Genomic DNA, 24,489 nt, shown 5'->3' on the forward strand with positions numbered 1-24,489 from the left:
ATGTTGAGAATGATGAAAACATATTTAATATATATTTATACAAGAAAGAAAGAAATAAGTGATTATTTTTTTTCATCATAAGCTCCGTATTTCACATGTATGGGTTTTGTATGTCATTGTGTTCCACAAAGTTCACAGTCTTTCAGAGCTTTGGGAACTTTTGGCAGGAATTGTATGCACTATGTAAAGGTGGGGCTACAGTCAATTCCTCTCTTTTTTTAATCTCATTTAGCAGCTTCTTAGAGTTTTCTTTTCTGTAATTGTATCAATATTTGTTTTGGTAAATAACTCAATTACTATCCAGCTCTAAGAATGTTTATTCAGTGATTGTTTGAAGTTATGAAAGAACGATGGTTCCAGAACCTTAGCTGACCCATGTTTTACCTCTCGTGCCTCCCCTCACATACTTGTGCACCTTCCCTGACTCTCGCCACACTCTCACACAACCTGCCCCCCCAACCTGCACTGCACCCTCGCATACCCTCCCCCAATCCTTTTGGTACTTCCCTCTGAACATCCTCTTTCCCCCCCTGTCCGATCAGCAGCCGCTTACCTGCCTATTAGCCTGGAACTGACTTTGGTTGTGGGAAGCTGTCACGAATTTGCCTCGCCTTACAACAGTGGGATTCGATTAATGATTGCATCCAGCACTGCAGGAATTTTTGTTGCTAACCAGTGCAGTCATACCATTTAATTATGGAAATTCTGGTCCCAAAGACTATCTCTATGGTTAACGTGGACCCATTGCTACTGCATAATCTGGGAAACTTTTGTCCATTTTAGTCTCCACTTTTACCAGCTCTTAGAAGATTTTGTTCTTTATTAAGCTTTCACTCTTGAAGCAGGCCTAAGACCTCAATCCTTGGGTACCACACCACATGCACAAATAAAATGTTTTCTGATTCTGAAGGCCAGAGCCTTCCAAAAAAGAAGAGAAAGAAGAAACTGAAGTCAGGATTTTCAGTTCCATCCCTCTGATATTAGTTCCAGTATATCTGCAGCCACTGGCAATTCTCTCCCATTTACCTATTCTATCCGTGTGACAGCAAGGGACCAATAACACAAAATTCTGTTGTGTTGACTCCATTTTAAAAGATTTGGGACCATTGGCCATTTAACCAATGGTCCCAATCTAGGATCTCCTTCCTGATCTCATATGAGCTGTAGTAAGTCTTCACCAGATGAATTTATTTGTTAGATTTTTTTTTAACCTGCCACAATTCCAAGTCTTTCTACATGTTCTGGGCAAGGTGCTATTATGGAGTGCAGTGATCTTATAAAAGTATAGTTACCTCTGTCCCTGACACAACTTCTCGATTATAGTATCACAACAAACATAGCTAGCATCCCCATCAAGTGTCTACAGTGAATTCTTGTCTATCTGATATTCCACTTGCTTTGGAGAAAGCTGCCACAAATTACTGAATCGGGATCAGTCTGTGGCTTCACTTACGTTTCATGTTGGTTTGTCTGCTTATTAGAGGCATCCTTAATGGCAGTTTCCTACTTGCCTTAGAGTGGCTGTAGTTTTATTGAGGAGCAACCATTTTTAGGATACATGTGATTATGACTTGACCTTGTTGCTGTTCCCCTTCCATCCGTCATCCAGATGCCAAGGTTGGGAAATATTCTAATAATATTTGGGCATACATGGATTATGGCATGGCTCTTTGGGCTTGTATCTTTCCATACAGCACCTAATTTTTCAACTAATACAGGATTGCTGTCCCTGCCCTACTTAAAATGGTCAAAGAGTCACAATTTCTCTAATGCTTAATATGTTAATTTTAATCTGTTGCAAAGCATGTTTTAATGATTATCAGATAATCAAATCCCTTTAAAATTTGAATGACTCATGGGAGTAGCGAACAATATGATTATTTCTCCTTGTGCTGTATACATATGAATTTAGTTTCCTAGTTTCAACCTCAGTAAAAAAAAATCTGTTTCTGAATCCTCATTATTCCACAATGAGTTGATGCTCTACAATTTTAACCATTGAAATGATGAAATGGAGGGCTCTTTTCTCTCTCTGCTGGAATACTGATTGATTCATGACATGTAGTACTATAGTGATGGCCAGCCTAATGTGAAATCTAAATTGGCAGGGGATAAAAACTAACGGGTATTAGGCTTTTAAAATCATTTAGATTTAACAGTCGTCATCCCCCTTCCCTCCCCCCCATCATCTAGTTGAAGAGAGAGATATTTTTGTAGAATGTGGAATTTTGGACAGCTTTAATTGGTTAAAAAAAAAGGATTGAACATAATACATATAAACTGAAAAGAAGGAAGCGACAGAGGGATCACACTATATAAACATGTGGTTCTGCACCTACCAAACAGCTACTTAAGTTTTCTGGGCCTTTATATAAGCTGCCCAATATTAGTTAATGTACTGTATAGTCCTATAGATGCATATGGTACTTAAAACTAAATTCAGTCAGACTTTCTCCTTATTGAGGAGGTAAGGTGGATCATGGGTCCCATGTCACCCATGGAAATTTCTAGTCAGAAATTTGAAAGTACTTGAGTAATCTCTTCTGTTAATACAACTGTGATTAAATAGATGTCAGGTATATTTTTCAGTTGGCGTATTTAAATAGGACCTTGGTTGATTTACTCTGAACTTTTTAATTGCTATGGTTTTGATTATATGTTTTAAGGTTTAATTTCCTATAACATAGCATTTTATTATATATCAAAAAGTGAGCTTTTCTTTTTTTAAAAAAAAACACTGATGTGATTGAGCATAAGTTATTTTCATTTCATATTGTGATAATTAGTACAGTTATTTTCTTTCGTTCGCTCTCTTGATGCTTGCTTTCTCTTGTATTATGCATACTCTTTGCTTTCTCAATAGAGGGCATGATCTTATTAGGGCTCAAGAGGGCTTGAAAAATCCTTCTTAGGAAATATTCATTCACAAACACTGTTAAACACTACATCAAAACTCAATTTCTCACATTTGCTTTCCACTTAAATGCACAATGATCATTCAGTTACATTTCTACAAGCCCCACATGAAGACAAGTTGTTTCTAATGACTGCGTATAATAATAGTAAAAAAAAGAGAGATAGAGAGAGAGCAGGTTGTTATATTCTAATAATAAAGAGTTAACTTAGCATTTCCACATGAATGAGCCTATGATTGATTGACAGATTCTGAAAACTTGCCCTTCTGTATCTGATACTCTCATTGAGGTTCCCCCCTTTCTGTTCACTCATGTCCAATTCTTGGAGACTGCCAGGACAAGTCCCTGCAGTTTTCTTGGCAAGGTTTTTCAGAAGTGGTTTGCCATTGCTTCACTTTTTTTTGTACTTGATGAGATGCATTTGTTCGCCTATTCTAAGAGTGAGACAGAGAGGACCTGTCCTGAACCCTTCTGTTATCTTGATGGATTTTATTTTGCATAATGTTTATAGTCTATTTCAAAAGTAGTCTACGTTCTTTTCTTTTCTTTTTTGTTTCACTGCAGTGCTTCCTTCCTAATTAAAGTTCCAATTTTTGGGCTGAAGTTGTAACTAGCTACTCATGGTTTCACCCACAAGACCTCCGCTGGATATCTGCCATATTATACTCTGCGTTCATATAGAGCAGGGGTGTTAAACTCAAGGCCTGGGGGTTGGATCCAGCCTGCAGGGTACTTAGATCTGGCCTGCGGGGCCGCCCTGGAAACAGCAAAAGACCAGCCCACAGTGCCTCTGCCAGCCGAAACGGAGCTCGGGAGGGCTGCCTGTGGCCCTCTTGAGCTCTATTTTCGCTGGCAGAGGGTTGCAGGAAGCAGTTGTAGCCGAAAACGGAATTTAGGAGCCTGTTTTTACTGGCAGAGTGCTCGGGCCACCACAGGCACCCTTGACATGAGTGATGTCCACCTGGCCATGCTCACCCTGGTCACCCTCACCTCGGCCCTCCAAGGTCAAACACAACCCTGATGTGATCCTCAATCAAATCGAGTTTGACACCCCTTTAATAGAAGATTTTAATCTGTTTTTCATAGAAGAGCCATAATGGCACAATGGTTAGAATGCAGTATTACCAAGGTTGTAAAACGAGAACCCAAAATGTTGGGGGGCAATATGCTGACTCTGATTTTGTCTTCTCCAGCATCCAATAGGAACTCAGAATAACTTCCTTCTCCCTCATTCAGTCACAGGTTTTTTTTCAATTAAAACTTGACAAAGCTTCTCTTAAGTATGATTTCAGTGTTTGTTAGCAAGAGGACAAACAAATCTCTCTTTGCTTTGGGGATTCTGGTTCTTTTGGCATTTTGTGTTGTCCTGCTTGATGTCCTTCAAAGCATCCCATTTCTGAAGACTGTCTTTTGTTGTATGCTCACTGAATAGCTTTGCACACTTGTTACTGCATGTACCATTTTTGCAACACACTGAGTTTCGGCTGCAATTTGGACTATGGATTATTATATGCTTCAATACCAATTTATGCAGCTCTGGATCTTCATTTGAGTTGTTCATTATTTCAATTTGAACAAATAAATCCTAATCTTGTAGTCTTGGCTTAGATGCTTCATCAAGCCATAGTAGACAGTGCAGATGAGGCAGACCCCACTTTTGATATTCCACACTTAGCACTTAAGACAGTACACCTACCAAAGAGACCATGTGCCCCAGTGAGGTACTTCAGGATCAACTTTCTCTTAAAGTTGAGTATTCCTGCGATTAAATCTGACTGATCATTTGGCTGCTGATTCCAATAAAAAATACTATTCTATTTCTAGCAAGTATGGATTGCATATCATGATAATGATAAATGAAGCATTGTCATACTTCTGTATATACATCATGGCATCTTCACATTATTCCATCATATATTTTGGTCCACAACAAATGTTAAAGAGAGAATGATGCATCTTCCAATGTTTCTAAAATCATCATCATCATCATCATCAATTCATATAGTAGAGTTAATTTGATGTCTTTAATGAATCTATTGTCAAGTATCTTCAGAGTTTACAGATGCATGATGAGATTACCCCATAGCCAATTACCTCAGTGAAAACCAGTACTGTATTTCAAATAAAACATGACATTTATTTTGTGTAACAAATAATTTTCTATTCCTCTGTGATAAGAAAGATGAATAATAATATGTGTGAACTTTAAAGCAATTGGAAAATAGTTTGTGAGACCATAGATTCTCTGTAAAATACATTTTCCTCCTTTCTGAGTTGGATGTAAGAATTTCATCTTCTTGCCACTTTGTTTTGGCATAAGATAGCTATAAATATCGGGCAGAGGGGAGGGCAAAGTTATTTTGGAATGTACAGCCACAGTTTCTTAATCATTTCTTGTATCTTGTAACCAAAGTATTGATGTAATGCTATGCCAGAATATTTTGAGTTCAATAGGTATAAGAACTACTACCCTAGCAAAAAAATATTTTCTCAAATTAGCGTTGCAAGTATTTGAAGTTCTTTTATCAGGTGTAGTAAAACAGAAAAGTAACCATATTAAATATTTCAATCTTGAAAAAACTAACTTATCAGAAAGAGTAAGACAGAAAAAAAGAAAGAAGCAAATATATAACACCAATAGTTTGTTATTATTTCAATTGTTTCCATGAAAACTACAAATAGGAGAAAAATCTTTTTCATAAAGCTCAACATTAGCTTTTTAGGAAACAGCTTCTTATATTAATTAATCTGTAATTTCAAATACTTGTGTATTTCTTTTCACATTCACTTTTAGTGGGAGATTCTGTGAATTCTGGAAACTACTGTTATAATAATAGTAAGGCAAATGATGTAGCAATTCCAATGGTCAGGAAATTAATTCTTATTTTAATTTCTAGTTCAACTGTTTTGAAAGTCATTAATCAGCAACAATGTTGGTCAAGTTATTAATTAGCACATAATCATGTCATTTGCTCAAAATTCACAAATTGATTACAAACATATATTCCTACATTTGTCAAAGAGTAATCATACTCCAATTCTTCTTTACTAAATGCTGGCAAAACCTTTCAGTGAAATCTAAAATGAGTCAGCGTTATATAGATAGTGAATCTCTGAGATTTGACTCACATTGTATAGGATGTAAGACCTTTCTTGTAAGAACTGGGACATTTTAGAATATCTAATTAGGTTAAATGGTACAATAAAACAAGATTATGTATACATTATATATAGGTTAAAGAAATATTTTATTAAAAAGTAGATAAACATCAAAGCTAAAAGTGGGATGTTTGGAAGGGGAGTAAAACAAAACTTTTTAACGGAAAAACTTTTTAAAATAAATAATAATGATCAGAAAACATGTTATATTTGTGATAGAAATAACTGTAAATGCAACTGTAAATGCAAATACCACAAGCCGAACTCATTTGAATAAAATGAATATTTTCAGAAGAACTATGCTGCTTACTTCCAGAAACAATTTTCATAATATGAGGGGAAAAAAATCAGTGTGAATTGCTATAAAATACTGTAAGAAAAGAGTTCTTAAGTTAGTATTCCAGAGTTGGCTCAGTCTTTTTTGACAATAGCATATTCTTTTCTGCCTCACAGGTTCTCTTTTCATCAATGCCTCTTCTCAGCTGTAGGCAGTGGTCACTGACAATTTCATTCAGGGAAGTTCTCCCTCTCTCCCTCCCTCCCTCTCTCTCTACCTGTATCTCTGGCTTTGAAAATGAATGGCTGTATTTTACATATCATTCTAACCCATGGTTTATACCAGTGATGGTGAACCTATGGCACGCATGCCAGAGGTGGCACACAGAGCCTTCTCTGTGGGCATGTGTGCCGTTGCCCTAGATCTGTTTTGAGTCTGCCACGCATGCGCATGCTGGCCAGCTGGTCTTTGGGTCTCTGCTGCGTATACGCGGGGCACACACACATGCACCCACCCCTTGCTATTGTGAGTGGGGTGCGGGCACTTTGGGCACTTGGTGCCTAAAAGGTTCACCATCACTGGTTTATAGAGTACTTGGATTACCATGAAGTGTGATAGTAGCTGTTACGTTTGTAAACTGTGATTTATTGTATAATTCTAAAATTAAATTCAATGCACCTGATTAAAAGTCAATTGAAATAGAGTCTTGTAAACTTGCTGTTCATTTAAATAATGTGACCAATTCTTTCCAGTAGTAGCTGGCAGATTTGGCATGCTTGAATAGCTTTTGATTCTATTTTTTCATACCGATTCCTTCTCTCCTTCTCTTCAGCTGCTTTGCTGGCAGAATAGTGCTATCTAACTGTAGCTGGCATCTCACTGCTAATGTATCCCATAAGACTTTAGAGTTTGGTAATGGACCTTGGCATTCAATATTTGTTAAGCTTAAGCCATTACACAATTACCTGTACACCATGAGATTTGAATGACATCTTAATAGTTTTAACTCACTGTATAAAAGACAGTGAATTATCTGAAAGGATAGCTCATGTATACAGTAACTTAATTCCAAATATTTGAATCCACATAAGTGGCAAAATACTGTAACTTAAATTGGACATAAATATGAATGCTGCTCTACACAGTGGCTGGTTACACATTGATTTTATTGTGTAGAATTGTTTGTGGTGTGGATTGTGTTTATCAGCTAGAATTTCTGAACATGTGGTAGTACATAGAGATTCATAATGTTGTTCAGGGAATCCATATAACAAGCTGCTTTATGCAAATGTCATATGAACAAGAATTTATATGCTTACTGCATGAAATCTATTTCAATCTGCATTTATTAACCGGTTATGATGTATAAACTAGAATTAAACCTTTCTAATTGAGATAATCTATTTTTAATAATATCACATTTTTTTTGTATTTAGGCCCTTAAGATAGCCCTCAAACTTTCTTAAAAGTTTGGATAATATAAAATCTATCCTTTGAATTTATGCTTGTTATAGACTAGTGTACATATACTCCACAACATTAGTTTATTTAAAGTGAATCTTATTATGATTCAAGTCTCGTGATATTTTGATGTATTTTAAGTATATTTTAAACACTTAGGCAAAAATCCCTCTATGTCTGTCTCACAATACTTAGGTAGTAGCTGCTAGGGTTTCTCTTCAGATTGTCTAAACCATCTTTTTTTGTTCCTTAAACTTTTATTTTTAAATTGTCAGTTCAATTCATTTATACTTGACTGCTTTCAATTTTCTCTTAAGATTGCTTTGAGTATCATTTAAAACCTGTTGACTTCTAGTGGAAATAAAATGGCAATTTGCTATCTTTCCAATCTTGCCCATTTTATTGTCTAGTCACTGTTATTAGAAACTACTAACAATTTTTGAGACAAAGTAAGACATATGAGATATTCTGTTTTGATTTCTGTTAATTTAAAATGCATTCCTGGTACATTAGTTTAACTGTCAAATGCCACATAAACTATTTGTTTCTCAGTAACTAATCATTGAAATAAGTGATATCTTTCATTGGATTCAATGGACTTTATTTTTTAGTAAATCTGAAATCGGGATCAGCCTGAGGAGCAGATTAGCAACTGGATATTAACATCTGAAAATAGAAATAAATTTTAGGGCAGTCTTGTCTGACTTTTCCCTCCAGTTTTTGGTACAGTAGTTATTCCTGATATCAGGAATAATATCAGGAATAATAAACAGGCAGTTGAGTCCCATTCCATTTCTAGAAGAAATGTTTGAAGAAATGCCAATCAAACTTGTTCTTTGAGGTGGCCCATAGATTTTATACAGCTCCACAGATGATATTGAAATTAATGTCTCATAATCTATCAGTCAAGTGAGGGAAATATATATGCCTTGACTCCTTTTGCAAAGTGTTTAAGGAACCACTTCATTTAATCTAGTGGAACAAAATACAGTTTAAAAAAGATGAGTGCAGGTATTGTGAAACCAGCCAGTTTAAGGTCTATGGAGATTCTCAGTCATCCAGGTCATGGTTGTCCCAAAACTGCTTTTTAAAGAGGCAACTGAACTTTCTGGTTTTTCTTTGAAGATGTTTCGCTTCTCATCCAAGAAAATTCTTCAGCTCTGACTGGATGGTCCATTTCCCACCATCCAGTCAGAGCTGGAGAAGTTTCTTGGATGAGAAGCAAAACGTCTTCAAAAAAACCCAAAAAAACCTGGAAACTCCAGTTGCCTCTTGAAAAAAAGCACCTTTGGGACTCCCAATTTAACCGCCATTAAAGTAAAATGTATTTACAAAACCTGTCTAGTCTGAAGTAGAAAAACAACAAAACTAATTAAATACGGTACATCTGACAAATTGTACCCAAAAATGTCACCAGATTTCATGTTCATATTAAGAAAAACTTCCCGCAGCGAGGGGGCAAGGAAAGAGTTTAGCGGGTAATAATTCTTCCTAGTCATCTTTAAAGCTTTTACTGGGGGGGATTAAAAATACATTTTTGTTGCTTTTGCTGCTGCCTTTTAACCCAGGCGCCGGATTTGTCAAGCCTGTTCTTCGCTCCTGGTTTTGACAGATGTAAAAAAAAAAAAAACCTTGGCGACTTTCGCAAGCAAGCAGGAGCCTAACTTTTTTCTTATTGGCGGATCGATGCGAAGCGATTTAAATATTAAATGAGACCTTTTAAGGCAAGATCGTCGATGACATTAGTGGAAGGAAGGTGTCCGCGAGAGCGAGTGCGGGAGGGGCGGGGGGGGTTGCGGGGGGGGGAGATGAGTTGCATAGATGAGGTTAGTTTCCTGCTTGTTTCCTATTCAGCCTCCGTTCCTGTGCTTGACGTGAAAACTTTTAAGGTGGGAGGGAGGCGTCTTGCGTTAAGGTAGCCCTGAAACGAAGCAAGACTACTCGCGCAACCAAGGGCGTGGGTTTAATGTGTGTGTCAAGAGTATATTTAAAAAAAAAAAGAATTTGGGGAGCGACGTCTTTGTAAAGCGAAACCATCGGACGTTGTGAGGAGGGGCGATCGCCGCCCGGACTTCCTGGGCTGCGGGGTGGGGGAGGAAGCCCGAGGTGGTTCCTCTCTTGTCCCTTTAAGACCCTGTCGCTGCGAAAGGAAAGGAAAGAGGCGGGCGCAGTGGTGATGCGCCCGGACTTTGCGAGACGCCTAAAATAAACAACTTCCTTTCGCTGTGGAGTTTCGCGACTTCGGGGCTGCGCGAAGTGCGATGTGGGAGAGGGCGAAGAGAGACGCTTGAGTTGGGGCTGTTGGCTCCCCGGATGGCTGTCTGGGGACGCGTCCGCCTTGAATTTGGACGGCGGGCTCCCGAGCAGCACTTTTCCTGGGGGGCTGCCGAGTCGGGATCTCCGATGCCGACGGCCGCCTTAGCTTCGATCGCCTTGCCTCCCTTTCTTTAGCGAGCCGCGGGGAGAGAGAAAAAAAAATGCTGGTGCCCTTCCCGAGCTGAGAGCCAACCCGGGGCCGACAGTTCATCCGGCTTGTCGGAGAGATTAATGGGAAACAAAGGCGATGCGAGGCCTCGCGTTGTTATTCCCGGCGCGGTGCCCGTAGCGGCAGCCCCAGCTTCAGAGCTCGGCGAGCGGGCGATTCTTTGGGAACTTCCTTAAGCGGCGGTGCCACCTTAAAGAAGCCTGATGACTTTTCTCGTTACATTGTAGCAGCGGAAAGAATGTCGGCGCGGGCCGTGGCTGACGTCAGAGGGGAGCAACGCAGAGCGGCGGTGGCGGCGGCGGCCAGCAGGCAGCAGCGGCGGCCCCGGCACGGAGGAGGCAGCGGCGAGAGCGGCCTCGGCCCCGCCACCTCCACCACCATCCCCGCCAGTACAGCCACCGCCACCAGCGCAGCAATGGCGACCGTCGGGGAGCGCAGGTCCTTACCTAGCCCGGAGGCAATGCTGGGGCAGCCCTGGAGCCATTGGGTCGATGCTGCTAAACTTCACGGGAACGACGGTGAGCGAGGAGCGGGAGTCCCTTCTTTCGTGGGGGAGGGGAGAGGGGAGGGGTCCGGGCGGCAGCGAAAGGGTTAACACAGCTGGGCGCCTAACGCTCTTCTGCCGGAATTGTCTGATAATCTGTCCCAGAGTAAGAGGTGGGGTGCCCCCCCCCCCCCCAGGAAGGCAGGGAGGGAGAGTTAGCCGAGAAGGTCCTGTTTATGTCTCTTACTCCACCACGCTGTCTGTATCCAGAGGTTTATCCATAGGTAGGTCACTGGGGGAAATCTTGCCCAGGCAGGTGGCAGTGCCTAACTGACCTTGGGTGATCATAAAATTATAAAACAGAAAAGTATGCTTGATTGATCACATCAGGGATCGGAGACCACCAGGAAATCCCAGAGCTCTGGATATGGTATTTAGGTATTTGAAAAAGTCCTGGAAAAAGACAATGGTAATTCATCTTCACATTCCTGCCTGGAAAACGGCATGGGGGGGGAGGGGTTGTATGAAGCAACAGGAGTTCAGCTTTACTGGAGGAAGATTTTATATTTCAATATAAGGGCATTTTCTGTTCCTGAGGTGTTTACTTAAAACAAAAATGATAAAGCTAGATTCCAGGTAAGCCCTGCAACTCATTTATCATGGCAAGCAGGAGAGCAATTGTCTGTTTCTTAGTGTTTTTATTTCTGTTATGATGACATCCCATAGTGCAAGTTTGTTTCCAATGGATTTTGGAAGTCTATTGTATTCTTCCTTCAAATCACACAAAGTAGAAGACATAACTGTTCCTGTGATCTGTTTAGAAATCAGAGAAACAAGACTCCAAGAGTATTTAATATAACATTAGCGGACATGATTTTATTTAGTCATAAGATTTATAGCCCATTACTGTTCTGCAGGACTCTCAGTGGTTTTATAGAAATATACAACCAAAGACATCCACGGTCAGTATTAAAACAGTAAAATCTTTAAAACAAAATATCCGAATGACAGATATTTTCAGCTGCTTCTGATGGCAGTTAAAAGTTAGAGCTGAGCTAAACTAAACTCTGGTGGGAGGCCATTCCAGACCCCTTCCCCCATAGTCTTCTGAAAGTGGGAAATCATTAGCTGCTTCTGGGTGAGATAAAATTGGTCAGCCTGATTCTAATGAGTAAAACACATTCCTGAAGATAGTGTGGTATGAAATATGAAGAGCTTTATAAGATACAACCATCCCTTTAAATTTGGTTATTTTTATTTATTTAAATTTGCTATAGCTGCTCATACAAAACCAAAAATATCCATGAAAACAGAAAAGACATAAAACCACACACAGAAAGCCCAGCCTAAAAGGATCTTAAAAGCAACACAAATTAAACAAAACGGTAAATACAGTACCATAAGTACAGTAATATTATAATGTATATTACATACATTCAAGCAAAGCCAGTTTCAAGTGTTTTCCAGAACCCTAGGAGAAAGGATGCTGCTCTTCTTTCAGAGGAAATGCTTCTCCAGAGGTTGGGGATCATGACCGAGAAGACACATTTCCTTGATTGCACAATATGACAATGCTTATTAATAGTTTAAGGCAACCAAATGCCGATAGGAAGCCAGGACAGGATCCAAAGCTGTTTCTAATTCTCCTGGAAAGTGCCAAATAGTATCCAACATGCTACATTTTGGAGAAAATGAAACATCTGAATGGTCTTAAAGGCAATCCCAAGTAGAGTGCTTTGTAGTAATGTAAGTAGTAATGAGGCCCTATGTTACTGTAGCAAGGTATCTTGCTTCAGTTGCCACACAAGTCAAAGCTGAGCAAAAACTGCCCCAGTCGTAGCCTCCAGCTGCTGTTCAAGTAGGAATCTTGAGTCCAGGACCCCAAATCCACAGGCCTTCTCTTTCAGGACTTAGTGCTTCCATATCTAGATACATCATTTACACCCTGGTTTACGCCAATTGCCTGACCTTCGGACCTTCCGCCGGGAACTGAAAACTTATTTATTTATACAAGCAGGACTGGCCTGACTTTTTAAATTCTAAATTTAAATTTTAAACTTTTAATGGTAATTTTATTGGGTATTTTTATGGTCAATCGACGGTTTTAATTTGGCCTTTTATTGAATAAGTTTTTTAATGGTTATTTTAATATGTATATTAATTGTTTTAAACGAAGGCTGTACACCGCCCTGAGTCCTTCGGGAGAAGGGCGGTATAGAAGTTTGATAAATAAATAAATAAAATAAATCATTGGAGTAGCCAGAGAATCAGAATGGCCTTCAGTCACCAAATTAAGACATCAAGAGTAGATCATGGGTCAGGATAAGTTTCATCAACATACTGATGGTACTGGACCATTAAATGATTCTTCCACTTTCTTGTTATATTTGCTATTTGGTATCAGCAAGCTCAGTCCTTTGGGTTTATACAGTCCTCTTGTTTTAACTTTAGTTAACTGCAGTTTGCCACATTCAATGACGCAACAAACTGTAATTAACAACACCCAAGTTAAATTTAAAATAAATCAAAGTGATTTCTAGGTAAGCTTATTAATGTTAACTTATAGTTCCAGGTTCAGAACTACGACTAAAAGTGGAAGCAAAAGTGTCCTACCTGTTCCTTAGCTACAAGAGACAAGGAGATGAGACAAGATAATGTAAATATGGGAAGAAAGGTTGATGTACGCCTATAAATCATTCTTATGATAGAAATGATATTTTGGATATGTTTTATGACATGCTTGTGAATAAAAGTTAAAATATGGAAAGTATTAATACATCCAAACGCTAAATGAGCCATTTTTTCAGACTTAGAAATTTATCAAAAATATCAGACCACCTGGCATAAAGAAAATTGTGATGTAATACATAATGTATATCGTATGCATCTTTGAGCAGCCAACATAAGAGACAGAATTATAATAATTATTTAAAAATAGACTACATAAAACCATTATGTAATTTCCAGTAGTTTATACAAAATATACTATCAGGAGGAAATATAAGGCAGTTTGCCATACAACAAAAATGCAACTACAACCTGCAAAACTTTATTTGGAAGAGAATTAAGAAACTAAAACTTTTCCTTTCAAGCCTGCATAAAACATGCAACATTTCAAATTGGGCATATTGTCTCGTATACTTTGGCACCAAAGAGGTATGCCCACTTCTTGAGCTTGTGAAATCAAGGCCTCTTGCAAGGTTCAAAGTACTGCTAAAATAGATATATTTAGGAACTTTTCTTTATGTCTCACATCCCGTGTCCATGTTGAAGGCATTACCTGGAACGTCAATACCACAATTGCTCTGCAAACCTATTGGTAAGGCAGTAGCTGACAATAATCTGCCAGCATGTGGGACAACTGATCAAATACCTATTTTCCATTGAAAGCTGGTGAACTTTCAGGAGCCCTACAGAGCTAGTCCTTCCATCTTTAGCTTTTTCTATCCTGCAGATTCCAACACTTTACAGCATTGGCAGTTTTTGAGATAAGCACACATTGATCTCGGCTTCAATGAAGGGTAGATTTAGTTTGACCCTGAGAAAATGCACCTTATAAACTTGTTTCCCCTCAAATTTATGTTGCTTATAGGATTTGAGCAGGAAGTTTGTGACAGGATGTTTGACAGTAGGAATTATAACTGTCCTTTTGAGAATAAAAACAGTGGAGCTATGAGGTGAATCTGCCACTTGTTAAATAAATGGAGGATGTCGATTTGATTTCATGGTTGTATCAAAGTCCAGGGTCAAGTTTTGAAAGAGAGCATCTTTCCAGATGATGATTATTGTCTACTAACATTTTTAGGCCATTTATAGCCATTCACCACTTCAGTGTATAGATAAAAAGAGCATATAACACTAGATCAGTTTTAAAATACCTGAATGAACATGTTTGAACTTAGTGATGGAATGGCTAGGGCTGTTGATCTAATTCATATTCAGAGGAAAGTATTTCAAAGCTAAGGAGCCACTGCAGAGAAATCTCGCTTCTTTGTTCCAAAGCAAAGTTGTATGCAGAAAGTTGATTTTTAGTTCTTATAAAATAAAATTCTTTTTGTAACAGATGTTTCTTTTAGTATTTGACTTCTAGACCATATGAAATCCTTTGTTATCTATGTTTGTTGTAATACTTGCAAAAGCATCTATTACATGCTTTTTTATTTAAGAACTTTTTCCTAATCAGATGAATTTAAACCATTTTATGTTAGATGGAGAGAGAGACAAAAGACAAATTCATTTTATATCATAATTGCACTGAATGCTTTGGATTTAATCAGACTCTAATTTGCCATGTAGATGACACTCTAAAAGGAACTCTGTAAACTAATATTTTTCTATTGTTTGTTACATCCTTACAGGAGCAGCCTTAGAAGAAAATTTCAAGGAGTATGGTAAAAACCGAGAAGCGATGCGACTTTGTAGGGAAGGTGAGTTTGATGTAGACAGATTTCCCACTTCATACGACAACCAGTGAAACATACACATATGCATAATCCTATGTGGGCCTGAATTTGCAACCTTACATTATTACAAACTTGCACTTCCAGAAATTATTGGAACCTTGCATTTGTCTGAAATAACTAACATAGATTTATGTTAGTTATTGCAGACAAATAACATACATTTATATTTTTCAAAATTTCTAAACATTATTATTTTATTTATGAGTTATTTAATGTAATTTTGTATTACATTAAATGCATAATGTAACAACAAAGGCTAATAGAGTTGATAGAACTAACTGGTAATAGGTTTTGCCTTTTATATGCTAACTTGGAGTTTTCATTGGTTTGCTCATCTTATAATAGATTTGGCTCTGTGTAATTCTTAAAAGGTCATGCCGAATGCTGAAGCTGCTTTTCATGGGACAGTTGGTTGTTTGCCTAGCTACGTCGTATGCAAGGAACAGATCAAAAAGTAGAGGAAGAAAAATTCTGCATTTTTGATTAAATGATATTTTTTCCAGGATCTAGTCTGAAATGGATAGATCTGTTTGCTATAAAAATTGACAAGCAGAACACCACTGCAACAGCTGTCTTGTAGTATAGCGGTCTATCAGAAGCATTTAGAGGCATAGGTTTCATATTTAATAGATATTGACAGCATTGCTTTCTAAGAACTCGTTTAGTTCATTTTTAAGCAACTTAAATTGACAATCATTACCTCACGTTTCAGTTATGGGTTCCACATTTAAATTTGGTATACTGTATGTACAAATGTTAGATGAATCAGTGCCCTAAGAATAAGGTTTAGATTTATTCTTAATGCATTGAGTCCTCTTAATTCATAAAAAGTTAAGAGTGGGGAAATATCTATCAACTTCTATAAGTCTCTTGTCATTTTCCCATTTATCTTTTTCAGCTTTAAAAAGCTCCTTGTGTTGCATTCATTTACTCCATCCTCCTGATCAAATTAGTTGCCTTTTTTTTACACATTTTTGAGCTCCTTTTTATATATAAAAATCAAAATGATCAATAGGCTCCAAGCGTTATCATAATGTAGCCTTATATAAGGGGATTATGATGTTCTACTGGTTTCTGAGTCATGTAATTTTTGCAATATTTGTGAAGTTTTCATTAATCTATAAACCGATGTTTTCATTTCATGAACATTTTGGGCTTTATCTTTGTATTTGCATTATATCCCACTTTGGTTTAGAGCTTAAGATAAATGTAGCGCTCTTCTTCCCATTTCCCCCCACACAAACAGCCCCCTGAGGTAGGTTGGGCTGAGAGTGACTGGCTGAAGGTCCCAGAGAGTTTCAGTGGTTAAAGGTAGGCCTAAATCTGGATCTCTCCAGTGCCACTCACTTTCACTATTATATAGGGGGCCGGGATAGCTCAGGCAATAGAGAAGCCTGTTATTAAAAACACAGAGCCTGCAATTACTGCAGGTTCGAGCCCGGCCCAAGGTTGACTCAGCCTTCCATCCTTTATAAGGTAGGTAAAATGAGGACCCAGATTGTTGGGGGGGCAATAAGTTGACTTTGTAAAAAAAAAAAAATACAAATAGAATGAGACTATTGCCTTATACATTGTAAGCCGCCCTGAGTCTTCGGAGAAGGGCGGGGTATAAATGTAAACCAAAAAAAAATAGTCTTTTATTTGTTAATGTTTTTTGGGCTGGTTGTATGTTGGGAGATACTTTCTGGCCAGGTTTAATAAACAGAACTGAGTGGCACTGCAATAGCTAAGTTATTTTTAATTTCTCTTACAATCTCATCTCATTCACATCAAAAAATGTTATTGCAATGCTTTTGAATGGATCTTTTGCAGGGACAGTACTTCTTGAATCTTACATCCTTTCTACAATATTCTTACCAGTTTAGTTTTTATGCAGCCATACAAAGTTTTTCCGCAGGGAATGCTTATTTTTTAAAATATGTTTATAATTCCAAGAAATTATGAAATGAAATTAAAGGATATCTAGCTGCCCTGTAAATCTATAAAAATGTTGTTGCCCTTAACACCTCTTGAAATGTTACCTAAAAACTTTGTTCTATGCTAGAGAAAAATGAAAAGTCATTACAAAAACATATAGATGTGTGCTTTGCATACTATCTCACTAGATATATTTTCCCCTCTTAATTAAGGGCAGGTTGAGACTAGGTACACAGTGGAGATATGAGCCATATGTTCAGTTGTATAGACTGTACATTACATACCCTTTTTAAAGCTGTATACATAACATTTGTTTATATTTTCAGCCTCTTCAAGGGATGTAATTATAATTAGATGGTCTCTTGATATTTTTGATCTGTAACAGTACACTTGTTGCCTTCTTGATATTTGATATTTCTTCTTCATCTTCTGAAAAGCTAAGATGCAAAATAGATTATGGACAAGCCTATTAGCTATCACATGGTTGCCTTATTATCAATTTTGCAATTTGTTACCTACTAAAGTATTTACACTCTGCATTATGTAGAATAGTTCAACATAACTATTTTGCTGTCATTGGGGCTAAGAGTAAAAGCATTTAAATCCTTCCAACTAAAAAGTTCTCTGCAAAACAGTAGTTGTATCCTCCTTACCCAACAAAAAATCTTCCCCTTCACTGCTTTGTGTCTGAAACATGCTGTTCGGTACTTACCAATATTTAAAGGAAAAGGGTTTTCTTTGCAAATCATACATTTTATCCGTACAAAGTATTCTAGTTATCACAAATGACAGACTTTTGCTGTCATTTCACAAATGAGTCTGTGGGAGATGTAGTTAAGCAGAATGGGATAGAATCAGGATTGTTTGAGAAGTAAGATTAAACTGGCTTTTTAGACAGACAGAATATCAAGCAATGATTTCCATTTAATTGCATTGTTCCTTTTCAGTTTGACAAGTTAACAGCAAACAAAATTACTACTTCCAGCTCATTGGACCTGTACGTGAGGGTTGATTCTGAAGGTTCTTGTATAAGAATTCCATAGAAATGTGTGTCTTGCATTCAGTAAAATATTGGAAATGCAGCCGTGTCTGCAAATGCTTAAAGCTACAAAAGAGAGACATGAGTTGCCATCAAAACATGTTTTGAACATAAATATGAGCTTCACTGTACAAGAGTAACAATTTAATCTGAAGTTGACCAGCTGGATACATTTTTAAGCCCATGTTCTTTGTAGTTCTTAATAACTACCTTGGATTTCTTTAATATCTAAATAAGTTAAGATATCCTCTATGATGGTTCTAAGGTCTTTTTCATCCTGTCCTCTCCAAATGTATTAGACAACTATCGTAATGCCTATCTAGTTACCAGTTGAGGATAGCTGCCGCATAAAGATAAGTGGCAATTATGTAAACACAAAACAATTGTTAGGCCATATCAAATCAAATCTTTATTATAGTCATAAACCAACATAAGGAGGGTGGTAAGTAACTAAAAAGAAGCATGAGGAGTCTAAAAATATAGATCATGAATGAAACTAAAAAAATTAATATATACATTCATACACACACATGCGTACAAAAATGTTACACACACATTTACATATGTGCATACAGAAAATACACATAAATTTAATATATAATATACACACGTTAAAAGTATATACAAAAATGAGAATCTAAAAGAAGGGGTAGGAGCATTAAATGGATGTAGGGGAGCATAAAAAAACTTCAGTTTTTATGGAAGACTGTATCAAGTTACAAAGCACAAATCTAATTTATAAAGTTGAGACTCAGGTACAGGCCATCATTGGACACATTTTGAGCACCACTGCACAGAACCTGGCAACACTGTATGTTTTGGTAGGGCTGGTATCTGAAATAAAAGGGCTATTTAAAATTGTTTTGTGTACCTCGGATACTTATGTATTTGTGGTGAGATGTGGTGTACGAACATCTCTGTAGTGCAGGAACTGGAGAAGTACCTGCTCTGTAGTTTTTTGTGTGTCCAGAGTCACAAAGGCGTCGTCTTTCTGAGTAAGGAACTTTCCTGTATTGCCCTTCAAAGAGAGCTATGGAGAGGACATGACACCATGCGGAGTAAAGGGCCTTCTGTGTTTTGGTACTTTGAGTTTAGTTAAGTATGCCGTAATTTTCCAGACAATAACAGTTGAAAAAAATGTTTATTCGGGCTTATTATATGTGTGTTACAGAACTCAAAAAAATATTTCTGAACAAGATGTAATTTCATTCTTTCAGAATTATTTAATTTTGTCAATGCTCTGATTTTGATTCTGTAGTTTTTTTAATCTGCTGAAGGAAATGGCCATTAGCACTTGATGCTGTGTATGTCAAAGCAACATTTCTTCTCTCTTCCATTAGAAGAAACATATGTGTATCAGTTTACAAACCAACTGGTAGTAGATGATCGGTAGCATTTTTTGCTCTAAACTACAAGATTCTGAATAGTTTTTTTTTAATAAAAAAAAACCATACTGGGGTGATTTTGATTTTGATTCTGTGCTTTTCATATATCTTAGCATTCCTAACTCCAAAAAGTTGCTATATTTTTAATTTATTATTAAAACTTTGATGCTGCTCATCTCGTTGAGGCGATTCTAGACCGCTTACAGTCATACAAAAATCATATTTAGCAAGATGCTGCATTGTATGTGATATTCCAGCTGTTGGCTATTATGTTTCCCTCTTTAGCTAAAAACCACTAGTAATATATTTAAAAACAAAAGAAAAACCATTTTGGTTTTCAGTGGTTAACTGGATGGTAATAAGAAACCCACAAGCAGACATGAGGAACATGTTTTTCTTCCCATTCATGTTTTTTATAATTGATATTAAAAGACTTACTAGAAGTAATATATTAGGGTGGTTGAATATAGGGCAAAAGTATTATGAGGTATTGCATTATTTCATAAGTACGAAGGATTCCCAGAAGATACATTAAAAATAGTGGTAAGGGAAAAATTAAATACAGAAGTTATTATACACATACTCTTTTGTTTTATACCTTCTTTTATTTAAGGCCAATTAAATTCAGAATATGCTTTAGAAAACAAGTTACCAGTGTGAGCACATTAACTACAAGCATGTAGTTAAGTGACACTCTCAAAGGACTGTTAAGACCATTTTTAGTTCACATATTGCTGCACAGCATGGATCAGATATTTTTGTAGAAGCTCTCTTAAATAATGACCTAATTTTGACCCAATTAAATTCCACTTTTTTGTTTTGAATTTGAAATAATTATGTGTATGCCAGCAACAGTATCCTTAATGAATAAAATGCTTGATGGTAAGTGTTTAATACTTCACACATTAAAGCTACAGTTCAGTGAAAAAATTACTACTAGAGTTATCATCTGTTGGATTATTTTCTTTATGAAATAAATCAAACAAACATTGAAGTCAGACTATTTTGTACATCATTGTGGCCTACATGAAAGTCTAATGACTTTATTTATTTATTTATTTATATATTTCGATTTTTATACCGCCCTTCTCCCGGAGGACTTTCAGAGGCAAAACTTCAAAAAAATTGAAAGAGAGCAAATATTTTTTCACAACCAGTCTCTACACATAGATATGTTACTTTTGTATTTATACAGACCTTATCAGTATTATGGTGTATTGCATAACTTCTTAAATTTTGGTTTAATTTGGTAAATAAATTCATAAAATTACCCCACCCTTCATCTCCAATGGCTGAAACAAATGATTGCACTGAGGTTAAGTTTGGCAAAAGATAAAATATACCATTGACTTTAATAGAATAGAATAGAATTTTTTATTGGCCAAGTGTGATTGGACACAGAAGGAATTTGTCTTGGTGCATATGCTCTCAGTGTACATAAAAGAAAAGATACCTTCATCAAGGTACAACACTTACAACACTTCAAGATAGTCTTACAGGTAGTCTTGAGTTACAACTGTTCTTTTAGTGACCGTTTGAAGTTACAACAGCACTGAAAAAAGTGACTTATGACTCTTTTTCACACTTACGACCAGCTCCATGGTTACATGATCAAAATTTAGGCACTTGGCAACTGGCATGTATTTCTGACAGTTGCCAGGTTGTCCTGGGGTTTTGTGGGGAAGCTAAATTCACTTAACAACTGTGTTACTAATTTAGCAACTGTGGCAAGAAAGGGCGTAAAATGGGGCAAAACTCACTTAACAAATTTCTCACTTAGCAACATAGTGGGCCCAATTGTGGTCGTAAATCGAGAACTACTTCTAATCAAATTTTAATCTGTATATAAAACAAGACAATGATAGCCTTTGCAGATTGATGGTATAAAACCTTTACTTTGGAGATATTTCCATAAGATAATTTACATTTAAAACCATTTTTTTTAATGGGAAAGATGAATTTGCGTATCTTGGTTTTATTTTTCAGACTGCCACTTATTTTTTTCATTTCACATTTGGAATCTTTATAACTGCAGCTATAAATTCTGAATTTGTCACTAGATTCTCAATGCAGGGCAGGAGCAAATTCTGAGTATATAGATGCCATGAGACTTGTTCACCCAAAGGTGGAGCTCTGTCATTACTCTCCCTATAGGCTTAGTCTTGGCAAGACACATTCTGACAGTGATCCAGCGGGTTGCAGCACTGACTAGGAAATTTGAACATACAAAGAAAGCTAGGGCCTTTTAAGGTTGCACCCCAACTCCTTTGTTTGATTGATTGATTGATTGCTCATATTTGCATAGCCACCCACGGCACAGAGACCTGCTTTTACAATCAGAAAACTGGCTTGTCAAGGCAGAGTGGAAGTTAGAAAATGATTCCAGCTTCTAAGTTTAAACCATGAAACTTAGGATGAACACAAAGTTAGGATCCTGGCAGAACTTGCTGTGAGCTTTTATATGGATAAGTTTGCTGTTGACTTGCTCCAGGTAGGAAATTCTGGTCTTCATTCTACTTTGCAGATGCAACCTGTCTCCAGATTGTGCCCATCTCCCTCCCCACTTAAACTTGCTCTCCTTTCCCAGTACATCATGATCCACAGTTTAAGAACTCCTGGCTTTTAACATGTTTAAATTGCTTTATAACTATCAGATTGTAAAGTACCATAAATATACGAGACAATGAAAAGGTCTTTGGACTTGGTTTTGAAGATGGTATTCACCCATACCTTTTACAGAATTGATACGGTTATAGATCCTTCATGACAGTGTAGTTGGCTTCCTATAATATGTATGATATTTCACTGCTGTGCTTTGCACTTGAAATCTTTAGAAAAGAATCAAGTTTGTGGCCTCCTGCTTAGATTAGCTTGTCAGAAATTAGACAGGACAAAACTACACCTTGGACAAGATAGGAATATTTTGATTTGGCCCAAATGCAGATAGCAATTTTGAAAAAGTGACCTGAAATAGTTGCAGTGTTAGAGTTGCTAGCTAAAATAATCTAATGCTAGTATGCCTACAAAGGAAACATTTATTTATAACCTAGAATCAGTCAATTCCCTCAGTAATATTTATGCTACAATCTGAAACTATTAATCAGGTGCCTTTAATTCAACTGTTTCTAAATTATACTGAACTACAGTATAATATATTGTATAAATGTTCATTTGTACAACGGACATTTGAGAAGGCAACATTCTGATCATTACAGACTATACTTTTAAAGTAGATCCAAACCCAGCAACGTCATGGATGTGGAAAGTGATGGAATTTCCATAGGCATGTAGTTTTGCTGGTAGTATATTTAATTCTCATGTGATTACTGTGTGAACCCAAAGCTAAGTGTACAGTTTTTAAAATTAAATTGTGGTGGCATGATAGAGCTCAGTATCTTGAAGCACAAAAGGCAATATATGAAGAGATACAATTAAAGTAAAGACAGCTTGCAAAGACAAAAAGAAATGAAGACATATAACAAATGATGCTGCGTTAAACTGACAATATTTCCTAGCTATATTTCTTTTTTTTTTAAATTACCCCAAATCATAATTTGGGAAGGGGAGTTGCTGAGCTTTGAGTAGTATTGCTTTCTCCTATCCTGATTGATAAGTATCCATGCAGACACTTTCTATGAAAAGGGAAATTGCAAGTCTGAGAAATATGTTGATGGGGAAAGAGGAGAGAAACTGACAGAAAAAAGGGATTTGAGAAAATAACAGAGAGTTGGAAGAGATCTTGGAGGTCTTCTGATCAGATCCCCTGCTCAAGCAGGATACCCTATACCCGTGATGGCGAACCAATGGCATGCATGCCAGAGGTGGCACACAGAGCCCTCTCTGTGGGCATATGCCCTGTCACCAGCTGCTCCAACTGGTCTTCACGAGTGCAGGAGCACTGGAAACCTAAAAACCAGCTGGCCGGTGCGCATGGTCACCAGCCAACTGATCTTCGGATTTCCGATGCTCCGGTGCATGCATGTTCCGGTTTGGGCAATCAGTGCCGAAAAGGTTCACCATCACTGCCCTATACCATTTCAGACAAATGGTTGTCCAATCTCTTTTTAAAATAGCAATAGCACAGACTTATATACTGTTTCATAGTGCTTTTATAGTCCTCCCTAAGCAGTTTACAGAATCGGCATATTGCCTCCAACAATCTGGGCCTCATTTTACGCACCTTGGAAGGATGGGAGGCTGAGTCAACCTTGAGCCAGTGAGATTTGAACTGCCGAACTGCAGCTACCAGTCAGCTGAAGTAGCCTGCAGTACTGCACTCTAACCACTGCGCCATCTCAGTTCTATATCTTCTAGAGTTGGAGCACCCACAACTTCTAGAGGAAAGTTACTCCACTGATTAATTGTTCTAACTGTCAGGAAATTTCCTCTTACTTCTAGGTTGGTTTTCTCTTTGATTAGTTTCCATCCATTGCTTCTTGTCTTGTCTTCAGGTGCTTTGAAGAATAGGTTGACCCACTCTTTGTGACAGCCCCTGAGATATTCTAACACAATTTAGGGGATTGCCATCCTGATTTATAATAATAATAATAACAGAGTTGGAAGGGACCTTGGAGGTCTTCTAGTCCAACCCCCTGCCCAGGCAGGAAACCCTACACCATTTCAGACAAATGGTTATCCAGCCATTTAAAACCCAAACCATATAGAATCAGGCTACATAAAAAATCACTTTTCTCCATAAATGTTCATAAGATCTTTTACATATGTTGTTTCAGGCCTAAGATGAAATGATTTAAGTAATTTGAGGAATGCCTTTTTAGAAATGACATCTTGCTTACAGTTGGGCTGGTGATTCTTTTCTTCACTATGTATGCTTTTTTAAATCTGAGCCCTTACTTCTTTTAAAATGGCATATTAATTCTCAGATTGCTATAAGTAAACTTTTC

At 37.3% G+C, this 24,489-nt stretch overlaps 1 protein-coding gene across 4 annotated transcripts in view; it reads left to right on the top strand.

Annotated features, from left to right (window-relative positions):
• The window catches only part of ATXN7 (ataxin 7), a 113,460-nt gene that overhangs the window by 31,062 nt on the left and 57,909 nt on the right, over positions 1-24,489 (top strand). For 3 of the 4 annotated variants that reach the window (XM_058174144.1, XM_058174146.1, XM_058174145.1), the window contains 2 exons: positions 10,525-10,815; positions 15,140-15,208. In XM_058174144.1, the coding sequence (XP_058030127.1) occupies positions 10,536-10,815; positions 15,140-15,208 (349 nt within the window). In that variant the 5' untranslated portion in view covers positions 10,525-10,535. Of the gene's footprint in view, positions 1-10,524; positions 10,816-15,139; positions 15,209-24,489 lie in introns of those variants that run through there. The other variant, XM_058174147.1, reaches the window with a different exon arrangement.

This window comes from Ahaetulla prasina, chromosome 2 (assembly GCF_028640845.1).
Source record: "Ahaetulla prasina isolate Xishuangbanna chromosome 2, ASM2864084v1, whole genome shotgun sequence".
NCBI lineage: Eukaryota > Metazoa > Chordata > Lepidosauria > Squamata > Colubridae > Ahaetulla > Ahaetulla prasina.